Consider the following 12,102-nt stretch of genomic DNA (forward strand, 5'->3'; position numbering starts at 1 on the left):
TTTGCTGTGCTTTTCTTCTGACTAGCTGTACGTAGGCTATTTAGAGTATTTTGGTGACTGAAAATCTCCTTATGGAATCCAGGTTCCATGTTTTTCAGCTAGTGTTAGCCGGAAATAACTTCAGTCTTGGGTGGTTTTTAGCAGTGGAACAATGGCACAGTATCTCCAAGATCCTGGTGTGACGTGGGCCTGCTTCTGGCCAAAAATGAAGGGATAGTGTCTCACTCCTCAGAAAATATATCAGTTAGAGGCTATGAGAGAAAATGATTATACTGGACTAAGGTCTAATTTTCTTGCATCAAAAATCCTTGTTGGATAAACTTGTCAAGATTCAGTAAAATCTTCTGCTTCAGAGTTATAAATACTGAAACTTTCAAGAGGAATGCTTTCCTAATGAGTTCCTTCTGGTTTTGCAGACACTTCTGAATATTGAGCTGGAAGTTTTCTAAAGTTTACTATTTTTAATAAATCAAAATGTTAACTCTAAATTTTACAGTATTTTCTCATCTGGTAAAGGCGTTCCTGTACTGGAAAGGTTAAAAAATTGCTGGTACTTACACCTACAGACATAAGAGGTAGAAATCAATGAGATACTTGCATCTTAAATGTGATTCAAGAATATACATTTCTGTTGAGACTGTGGGACCTAGGCAAAACAGCTAAATCATATAGGCTTCTTTGACGTCTCTGATATATGTAAATTTAAGAGTCTGAATAATAATAATATTCTGCTAAACCTGAGATGCTAGAAGCAAAAGACTCAGGTATGTTTTTTGAAGAGAGATGAGGTCCTTTGTAGCTGCTCCTAAACTGTTTCCTCTAAATGTGGTGGAAAGAGCCACAAGACATCCACAGATCCCAGGAGCTGTAAGTCTTGATATCAATGTTAACCATTCATGCAGGTGAGGTCATTCTTTAGTATTTGGTGTTTTTCTCAAGGAGTTTGTTCTGGTTCATACTGTGCTTTTAAGGAGGCTGCTTTATTGCTATGAGGAGAGCAGAACTGCATAACATGAGCTTGAGTCAATCCTGCTAAGAGAGCCACTGATGATTCAAAGCCCAGGGTTTGTACTAGCCTGAGCTGGAAGCTGGTTTTGATTTTCCTTTTGAAAACTAATGGTCATTAAGGCTGTAATCCATGATGTTCAGAGGTGAACTAGCTGACCACTTCCTCATCTAGGAAAAACTGGATGAAAGATAAGCTGCCATAGAAGTTCAAAATGTCTTAGATCAACTCACTAAAAATGGTATGTTAAATTATACCATTTTTAGCTTCTTCCTTCATCTCCATGGTCATAGTCTTCATCTCAACCTTAGGCCATGTCCAAACACTTGGTAGCATAGCCAGCGAAGGAACCAATGTTTAAATTTGAATTTCTGTGAATTGCTCCTTGCTTCTGCGCTATTTTAAGTAGCCTGTCGATGTAACTCAAGTTACAAGCTAGCGTTTGTTCTGAAAAAATCAGTGAAGAACATTGGAGGGAAAAAAATAAATTGTTTCTTTCTTTAAATAGGGTTAATTTTGTAGTGTAATATATCTCCTGTAATATATTTTTTCTGGGGGTCTTCAAGTCTTAGACTTTCACTAGTAGTTAGACTAGTCAGTGCTGCTTTTAGGTATACTCTTAAGTTCATGCTGAAAACCCAAGTGAACCATCAGGTCATGCTACTGACAGAAGTTGCTACTTTTTGGTTATTTGGCCTCTTAACAAAAAGTCCTCATCTACTTGTCAAATCTGTTACAATGCAGATACTAAGAATTTCAAAACCAAATACCAAGTTTGAAAAGAAGAATTAAAAGGAAATTACAACTGCAGAAATCTGCAGAGTAGGCATGAACACTGAGTTAGAAGCTGGCCTTTCTAATGTAGAGGTGGGGTGTAAGCAGTAGAAGCTTTGTGTACTGATCAAAAAAACTTTCTATGCAAACCTCGTCTCACAGGAAGGCTTCCCATGTTCAGATTTTTCTCCACTGCTGTCCTCTTGCTCCTGTTGCTGTTCCCATGCTTTGCTGTCACTAAGTTCTGGAGCAGGTTTCTTGCTGCTTTTGAGTTTGCTTATTGCTGCTGTTTCCTAGAATGTCATTCTTGTGTAGATTTTTGACCCAAAGGACAGTATTTACTTTTTAAAAAATGTTCAAAGCAGGTGTCACTGCAGTAATACTTTCCATTAGTTCATATTTCCTGGATGGTTTTGGAACTGTGTCTCTGGCAAGCAGGGTATGTTCCCCTACTTCAGTTACAGTAGTACAGAAGAGATGAGCTCACTTGTGAAGGTCTTTTATGGTGTATTGTCTGGAGAAATCTGCTTTTTTCATATACACCCAGGGTTAGAACTTGTTTCTTTCTGTGAAGGGAAGGTCTTTTTGAGGTTGCTGATCACTGGATAGATAAGAACTAAAACAGTAGAGTAACCAGAGTTTCTTGTAGAGAACAGCCAATTCATTTTTATTTTCGTCGCAACAGTATCTCCTCTATTTCAGGAATGCTCATTGTTAAAAATTAATTCTGAAAAATTACTTCGACAGTGAAATAAAATATAAATCCTGATTTCATGATGATTTTCTAAAGCAAGGCCTGGGAGGAGGAGTTGTTCTAGCTGTGAAAATTGGGGAGTTTTTTTGTCATACATGAAAAATCTTCTAATTTTATTCTCCTGTCACAACATGAATTCCTCAAATGCTTGAGGAATTCGTTCAATCTAGGCTGAAAAATAAGTAGGTTTTGTAGCATCTTGCTCCTGGATAACATATAGATGCCCTTCACATGCAAAGTGGAAAGTTACTCCATAGTATCTGTCATAGATGTACACCCAAGGCTTTGGCATGTTATGTCAGACTACTACTTAATGGTTAGACAGATACATAATCATGTCCATGGTTCGGTTTTGGAACCATGAAGGAGTAATTGGGACATTTCAGGATTGGGGAAAATGTTTTCATCATCCAAGCATGTTCTGAAAGCTTTGCGTTCCTATAGGAAATTGCTATTTTATACAGAATGACACCTCAATAGTCTCTTTGGCTTACCTGAAAGAGTTCACACTTTCCATTTTTTTTTTTTTTTTTATCTCCATAAGACGACTAGCCCCTGTAATGTATTGGTGAGGTCTAGGACTCTCCTAGGAACTTCACTGAGGCTATTCAGCTGATTTTCGTATATGTTGCAGAACAGCTGTGGGATGTTCAAAGCAAAAGACTGGCCAGTCTGAATTCTCAGAGCTTTCAATATCTAGAAGAGAAAAGGAATATAAGCAAGTTCTGATTTGAAACAGCAGGAGAAAAAAATCCAGATTTGTTCTGAATGTATTTTCTCCAATATTTTCAGAAACTGACAACCTGTTAGTGGCCTGACTCTAAGCATATATGAGCACACACTCTCAGTATGTTATTTTTTGTGCCTATGTATACTTTTTCTTTCTTTTTGCTTCATCTAGTTTGACACTGTAATTGCAGAAGCGGCCAGCTTGATGTCCGGGAGCTGATCTCTCTCTACCCCTTCCTGTTGCCTACTTCCTCTTCATTTATACGGTCTCATCCCCCTCTTCATGAGTATGCGGACCTAAACCAGCTGACCCAAGGGGACCAGGAGAAGATGACAAAATGCAAACGATTCCTCATGAGTTACTTGAATGAAGTCCGCAGCACTGAGGTCGCAAATGGCTACAAGGAAGATATTGACACAGCTTTACTCAAGCTATATGCAGAGGCAAATCATGAAAGCCTGCTGGATCTGCTAGTTTCAGAGAACTTTTGTCTTTTAACAGATAGTGCTGCCTGGCTGGAAAAACACAAAAAGTGAGTGGCTTTTTTGAGTATCTGTCTTATGCTGATGAATACAGAGTTTCCCTGAAAGTTTTTGTGTCCCAACACAAAAATAAAGGATTGGTACAAATTTGGGGGGGGGGGGAAGGAATTATTTGCCCTTTTGACAGTGTGAGAGTTAAATGGACACAGTAGCCATACAGAATGAAAAGATGCTTTAAAGCATGCATCCCATCAGGTAGAATGTGCTTACCAGCTAATGGCTTTAAAATTGTGTACTTTCTGTGCTCCCATTAATTCACCAAAAGAAGGTTCCTTAAGATGACTGTAAGTGACTTCAACTTTGAAATGCTAGCAGGTGGAGAATTGTCATTAAGCAGGAAACACTAGATAGTAAATGTGGAAACTACAAATTCCAGTAGTAGGGAGTGTCTTGGATTTAATTTCTTTAAACTTGGCGATACAGTAATAGCAACTACAGTGGTGAGGGGGAGTCTTTATTGGTGGGGAGTTTTCAGCTATTTCAGGTGTTTTGTTAAATCCTCTTTGCCATGCAAACCATGCCTACAAACTTTTGCAAATGTGAACGGTAGAACATCATTTCATGAGAGCAGCCATTACAGAATTTTAGCTGTATTTTTATTGCAGTACACACAAAATCCTCTATAATTACACTGTACAAAGCTCTTACTTGCCTGACTTGTTTTGCTGTGCTGCACCATGAAAACAAAATTTCTGATAGACAGTAAAAGCATCTTAAAATTTCGATTTGAAATTGGTAGGACAGATCTAGTGATTTTAATTATTTTCTCTTTTTGTACAGGTATTTTGCCCTTGGTCTCCTGTATCACTACAATGGTCAGGATGCTGCAGCACTTCAGGTTAGAATAAAGCTTTTAGTGTCATCTGTAAACCATTTCAAAACACCAGTTTACCTTTAAGATAAAAATGTGAGGTGCCTGTTTATCTGTACAAAAATTAGTGGTGTGTTTGTGCAAGAGAAACCTATGCTAAGTCTCCTTGAATAAATTTAATATGCTAGATGTGAAAAACCTGAAGAGCTTACTGAAGATGACAACTCTATATTTAGACACTTGCATGCATTTTTTAAGTGTAACTAAGTACCAGAAGAACAGGGACAGAGAGAAGTACTAAAATAATCAAAAGATCCCTTGAAAAGGCGTTTGAGGGACTTCACTAACATATGTGCTGAGTAGTCTGTATACACACAGCAAAGCTGTATTACAGTCTTATGTCAGACACTGGCAGCAACTAAGAGTTTATATTCTTGTCTGATGATGCACAGTGAACATGTTCTATCAGATCTGTGGGTTTCACCTGGGTTAGTAATCCTTCTGGGTACTGACTTCTTGATGTCACCAAGACTAGCAGTGGTTTGTAGAGTGCAGACTAAACAATTTTTGGATACCTGGATGCAAAACTTAATTAATAAGAAAAATTTAATAAGAAAATTTAATATATTCTTGATCAATAAATAGTATGTATGTCTCAAACCATATTCAATAACTTGTTTACCGTACCATGTGGCTTTTTGAGTATGTTCATGCGTTAATGTCAGTTGTATAAACAGTAATTTCCTGAGCAGAAAATCAGTAAGCACAGCAAAAATATGTGCTTTTGTCATGCGCAAGATTTTTATGCTTAAAGGAACAAGGTTTATCGCTAAGCTGGTCTTCTAGATGTTAGCACCTTTTAAATTCTGACTATAACTTATATAAAGATAATCACACATAGTACTTAATGTTCTTCAGCCAAAATGAAAGAGCAAAAAATAGGTTTTCTTCTAAATTGTTTATCATTTGGTTTTAATCTTGCACACACAATGCAGCAGCAGTATCCCATGCATTGGAGAAAAGGACTTCTATCAAAAGATTTCTTTGTGATTAGTGTACCTCCTCCACTCTGAATGAGAACCCATGTGATATGGGGTCTGAATTAGTCAAATATGACAAGTGCATGAAAAGCAAATTTAATAACCAGTGAGGTCACTCACAATTTGTGTTTTTAGGAGCTCTTTTTAATTCCACTAGTACCAGCGGCTAGTACTAACTGTTATAGCAGCTCACATAAATTTTGAGTTGGAAGAGCTAGTACATGTTTTAAGCACTTTAAACTGTGTGTGTTTTTTGTTGCAGTTATGGGTGAAAATAGTTGACGGAGACATTCAAGATTCTACACGTTCAGATCTCTATGAATATATAGTAGACTTCCTTACATTCTGCTCAGACCAAGATCTAGTGTGGAAATACTCTGAATGGGTTTTACAAAAAAATGAAGAGGTTTGTGGTTGGATTACTTTTCACAGAAAATCAGTATTTCTCTGTAGTGGTGTTTGGCTGTTTATTAATGTTGTTCCATCTTGATAGCTCACCGGGCCATTTTTGCAGAATATTTAATGCCAGTTATATGTATGATCAACAGAAGAAAACTTTCAGATTTCTCAATCCTTCTGAGTCTCTCTTAACAAATGCTAGTAATAATTGCCTCTTTTCCATAAACAAAGTGTATATCATTCTGTACAATGAAAGATGCAGCATGTCTTCTGCTTTTCTTGATATTAAGCATGATAGTTTTGAGATCTTTATATAAATAAATCACCTAACAGGTTAACTGCTGTTACTGTTTCTTTCTCAGAAGGATTCAAGGGATGTGTGATAGCTGTGTACACTAGGATATGGAATAAATAGCTTTCATTCAAGACAAAATCTTTGTTGTTAGGAATTAACCTAATCCATCAGAATTAAAAAAAAAAGGTTTTTTTAACATCTATTAGTGTGATATGCTGTAAAATGGAATGCTTGATGCAGTAGCAGACAGTCTGTGCTGTTGGAATGTATCACTGCTTAATTTATATTAATTTAAAGCTCAGTTATTACATGCAATTTCTGGTCATTGTGGAAGTCTTTGTATTATCATCACATTTGATAAGGCTGTAAACATTGTGGTCTCTAACTTGAGCTTTCGTGCTGCAGAGGCTGAGGTCTCTCGTTCTGCTGTTATGCACATCTGTTCAGTACTTTTTGTGGCTGCTGGACGCTGTGCCCAACACAAGTTTTATAGGCTTGACACACACAGACTGTGTAGTGAAACTGGGGTAATGGAGAGAGGAGTGAGATCACAGTAAGCACAAGAATGGTGGAATCTTGGTGGCATTAAGCAGGGCTTTGTGCTATCTTCCTGAATAATGTACTAACCAATCTGATAGTGCTATTAAAGAAGTATTTGAAATATAAAAGTTCCTAAATGCAATTAACTCTTTCTAGGTTGGCATACAGATTTTCACTAAAAGGCCTTTGGAAGAACAGGAGAAAAACAACATTAATCCAGATGACATCATCAATTGCCTTAACAAATACCCTAAAGCACGTGTTAAGTATCTAGAACATCTAGTATTGGAAAGAAAAATACAGGTGAGTCCTACAAGAATACTAAAAATAGGTGTAGGATTCAGAATGCAGGCCGTGAGCACCTCTCTGAGGAAAAAGCCAAAGTCTAGAACAAATAAGCATCATTTGAAAGCTTTCAGATGTACTTGGAGAAGGGAAGGAGTGGTTTTTAAGAAGATAAAGAATGTATATCCGAAATACAACTTTTCAACTCTGGTGATGACAAGACAGTTGCTTACCTCCTTCAGAGGTTTGTTAGGTCAAATCATTAACTTGTTTTGGTGGACATTGAGTAGTGGGTAACAAAAAAGTACTGTGCCTTCGAGGCACTTGTCGACCTCTAGTGGCTTTCACGAATCTTACTGCAGAAATAGAAATAGAATACATGAAAATGAGGAATAATGAGTTAGATAAAAGATTTACAAGGGAAACAAAAGGAGAGGACACAGTGGAGATCATACTTGTACTCAAAGGGAAAAAGACTTGCTTTACTGCATTGACTTCCATTAGGTGAGCTTGTTAAAGGAAATAACTTTTGCACAAGAAAAGCTAATGATAGAGCTTGTTTATATAAGGTGAAAATGGGTTTAGGAATAAGATGCTTCATATCTACATTTTGAAACTATCTGTATTAATGAAATAGAGAATCCTATATGGTAGGTATAGTTTATCTTGGGAAGCTGGTCTGAATAAGTTGTCTATTTTCATGAATAAAAGACTTTCTGATTAATTCAAATTAAATAAATAAATGTCAATACATTTCTATGTAATTGTGTAAATATTCACCAATCTAACTGGTGGGGAGAATGGGTTGACTTTGTAAACTGAGCTAACATTGTTCTTTTCATCTGTAGAAAGAAAAGTACCATACTCATCTAGCTGTCTTGTACTTGGAGGCAATAATTCAGCTAAAATCTCTGACCACAGATAATTTTACAGAAACAACTGAGCTGCTGTTTAAACTACGCAGTCTTCTTCAGAAATCTGATCTTTATAGAATTCACTTTATTTTGGGTAAGATGCATGTTGTTTCTTATGAATGCTTATAAATTCTTACAAATTATATAATTACATAAATTCTTATAAATTCTTGTAAATGTATGTCAGTTCCAGCAGAAAACCGAAGTTCTCATCAGGATAGAAAACCAAAAGATCTGAGGTTTCTAGGTGTTACTTGGTTGACAGGCTTACCCATCAGTATTTCTAACAGACACAAGTTAATTTAGAAAGCCTGCCTGTCTATGGGTATTGTCTTTGATCTCCCATAGTTCATTCAGTAGAGTGGTGTCTTTTCCACTGCATCAAAGACACCATACCATAACCAGCTAGGAAAAAGCCTTTATACAATTATCTTCTCAATTTATGTTCAGTTGCATTTCAATGATGAGCATGTAACTTGTGATAACCTTTTGCAAAGAGAAGGGTTACAATTGTTTGGGTTTTTTGGTAAGCTTTCTGGTTCTCAGTAAACTGAAGCAAATCTTTTATGAGCTTGACTACTGAGGACTTGTTTGTTGTCCATAACCCAGTCTCTCTCGAGAGCTGGGGTTCAAGCTAAGCAAAAATATGAACATCTTTTGGAGTGAAAAGTGCAACATCCAGCTTGCTGTTGGTATAAGGCAAGCAACAGCTGAGCTAAATTCTTTTTTTCTTGGTCAATGCTTGTAATGGCTATTTTTAATATACTTTCAAATGGATGAAGGGGAAATTACTTGTTATTGTACTGGAAGGTGTGAAATACTTTTCTGAAATTAGTAGAAAAATCCAGGGAATGTAGAAATAGCTGAGCAACAACAGAAATAATTTATCATTTAGTGCCGCTTTGGCTTTCCAGTCAGCCGTTGGCAAATAATGTACAGGTATAACATAGCCATTGAAATTCTTCCTTTTTTTTATCTTTTTTTAAACTACATTTTTGAGAGCAAGAGTTACAAGATGGATTCTCTTGCAACCCATGTACTCCAAAGCACAGGTTTTCTTACATGACAATTCTTGTCTTACATAAATGTGAGATCGGTGCTTGCTAGTGTATTCCTTCTTAATAACTGCAGTACTTGGTGGTGGAGAACCACATTGTATTTCCATACCTTTTACAGAAGTGTATGCCAATCCTTTATTATCTGTACAATAAGTACAGGATTTTCTACTTTATCTTGAAATGCTAGATGAGCCTGCAATTTTCCCCTGCCTGTCTCTGTCATATTGGATTAAGTGTTTATAGTGCCCTTTTCCTAAAGGGAATTACTACTTGATGTTTATTGTCTTTTATAGACTTAAATCTATTCTGTAATTTTAATAATAGTGTGAGAGGCAGAGGTTTAAAATAGGTCAGCTTCATCTTACTGTGCATCATAGATGGTATCAGTGTGGATAGGAATGTGTAAGACTGACATATGCTAGAATTTGAAAAAGGTCTGAAAGATCTTTCTCCTGTGTTTTGTGGTGTATTTGTTTGTGTTGACTCTGGGAGAGAGAATAGTGTTCTCCACTGAGCAAATACTGCTTTGTTTCTTATTTCACAGACAAAATCCAGGGCACAGATCTCCATATGGAAAGTGCAATTTTATATGGAAAGCTGGAAGAACATGAGAAAGCTTTGCATATCCTTGTCCATGAGTTAAAGGACTTCCATGCTGCTGAAGAATATTGTATGTGGAACTCTGAGAATAGAGGTGTGCAGTACAGGCGGAGGCTTTTCCATATGCTGCTGTCAGTGTATCTAAATCCAGGCTCTTCAGATTGTGCCCTGGTCATGGCTGCTGTGGATCTCTTGAATAACCACGCTGCTGAATTTGATGCAGCTCTAGTTTTGCAGGTGGTGCCTGACAACTGGTCAGTGCAGCTCCTCTCCCCGTTCCTGACTGGAGCAGTGAGGCAAAGCATTCATACAAAAAGAATGACTCAGACTGCACTTGGGTTAGCACAAGCTGAAAACTTAATCTACAAATACGAGAAGGTTGGTTGCTTGGTTTTGGTTTGTGGTTTGGGGAATTTTTTTTGAGTTTCTGAATTTGATGTTTGTTTTTAATAGAGGCACTTTGGAGCTTTACAATGAAGTCCTTTGGTATATAATAATGAGAAGAAGTTTGAAGAATTCAAAGTTGTCTTCATGTCCTTGGCAATTTTACTTGCTGCATCTATTACTTTTTACCATGACTACTAGATTCAGACTTAATGTTATACTTTCTCTGTAAAACAAAAAGAAAGGTGAAGGCCTTTGGTGAATTTCTGGGCTGAACGAAAATTAATCTGGGATTTGCAGGTTAATGAAGTTCTTGCAGAAACTAACAAATGTGAATTAACAGGAATTGGATTTTTTTTTTTCCTCTGGAACTGAGATCTGTTGGAATTTACAAAAAGGTTTACCTAGTACCTACATAGCATTATAATTGAAGCTTGTTAGTAACTTGTGTTAGTGGTAAATTCTCTTGTGAAGCTTTTTTCACAAGTGCTCTAGCTAGAAAAGTAGAGCTGTGCTGCTTAATGCTTCCAGCAAATTATTACATCTGTTTAGTTGTAATGACTATGGTATATCCAGCAAGATCTGTCTAGAATAAAAATGTATCAGTGCTCAGTTTGCTGTGGAGTTACCCTGTGAACTTGTTTAGGAAACTGTGTTGGGTTTTCAGCTGTGTTAAGTGTGTGTGCTGTTCTTTATTAAACAAAGGAGCTGGGGAGGGAAGGAGAAAGAACAACAACAACAAGCAAGCAGTATTTAAGAGGAAACATGAAAATGAGTATCTATGACTGTGGAAATTAAAGTCAAATTGATTAGTTTGAGCTGTCCTTTACTACCACCTCTGTCCAGGTTTGTTCATTTGGTACAGCTGAAATATTAGTCCTTGTAATTTCATTTCCTTTCTTGCTAGATTCACATTTAGATTTTTCTCTCCTATCTTTAGGTTAAACATAAAGGAACCCCAATTCTTCTTTCGGACAAAAAGGTCTGTCAAGTGTGCCAAAGTCCTTTCTGCGAGCCTGTATTCGTAAGATACCCAAATGGGGGTATGGTCCACGCACACTGTGCTGCAAACAGACATCTGAATTCAAACATGTCTCATCACTCTTCCAGCTCCAGCAATCAGACTTGAAACCTATTCCAGTCCCACAGGTTCCTATGACTTGTATCCCATTGAAAATGGGCTGGAAAAAAGAACAAAGTGCAGCTACTTTTGGTATAAATCAAGATAAACAGCTAGTCCTTGGGCTAATGGGAAGACTTCCAGTAAATATGAAATATCACCACTTATCTTTTATTATTTCTAATGAATGTAGATAGAAAAATCACTACAAGGAACGGAGAGGTGCAAATATGGGCTCTACTGTACATACTAATAAACAGTTAAAGAAAATGAGCTTTTTCTTCAGAGCAAGGAATGAATGTTACAGAGTCAAGGCATACAGTTATTTTAAGAAATGTCACTTTGCACTGAACGTGGTGTTGATAAATTTGTAGAGGTGGAGATGGTATCTGGAATTCTTTGAACGTTACATGGCAAGGCTGGCATCATGCAGCTTACTATCAAGACAAATCTGAGTGTTGGTTATAATGTTTGCTGCAGCATGTCCTCTTCTAGGCTGGATTATCTTTCCCGGGATCACATTATGAACTTGTTTTGTTCTCTACAGATTGTTTGGTTTCAATGCACTTTTGTGTACTTCCTCCCCCTCCTCTGCTATATAGAATTTAAGTGTAAGCACTGGTCCGTTAGGTTTCTACTCTTACAGTTACTGTCCTAAACAGAGTGGAAACTAATAACCTCAGTCAGACAGCTGTGCTTGGAAGAAAAAAAAAAGAAGTCAGATTGTAGTCACTTTTATATGGGGGAAGAGACCTTAACTTTGATTTATTTATTAATATGCAAATACATGTACATACAGTTGAATAAATTGATCTTATAGCATTCTAGAATTTCTTTAGAGGATAAAGAT

The 12,102-nt window shown here is 36.9% G+C and overlaps 1 protein-coding gene across 1 annotated transcript in view; it reads left to right on the forward strand.

Annotated features, from left to right (window-relative positions):
* The window catches only part of TGFBRAP1 (transforming growth factor beta receptor associated protein 1), a 30,089-nt gene extending 18,381 nt beyond the window's left edge, over positions 1-11,708 (forward strand). The window contains exons 6-12 of the mRNA XM_054382563.1: positions 3,455-3,796; positions 4,587-4,644; positions 5,920-6,063; positions 7,048-7,194; positions 8,025-8,184; positions 9,693-10,126; positions 11,073-11,708. Coding sequence (XP_054238538.1) covers positions 3,455-3,796; positions 4,587-4,644; positions 5,920-6,063; positions 7,048-7,194; positions 8,025-8,184; positions 9,693-10,126; positions 11,073-11,261 — 1,474 coding nt within the window. The 3' untranslated portion in view covers positions 11,262-11,708. The remainder of the gene's footprint in view (positions 1-3,454; positions 3,797-4,586; positions 4,645-5,919; positions 6,064-7,047; positions 7,195-8,024; positions 8,185-9,692; positions 10,127-11,072) is intronic.
* Positions 11,709-12,102: the final 394 nt, after the last annotated feature.

Source organism: Indicator indicator, chromosome 1 (genome assembly GCF_027791375.1).
Source record: "Indicator indicator isolate 239-I01 chromosome 1, UM_Iind_1.1, whole genome shotgun sequence".
NCBI classification, from domain to species: Eukaryota; Metazoa; Chordata; class Aves; order Piciformes; family Indicatoridae; genus Indicator; species Indicator indicator.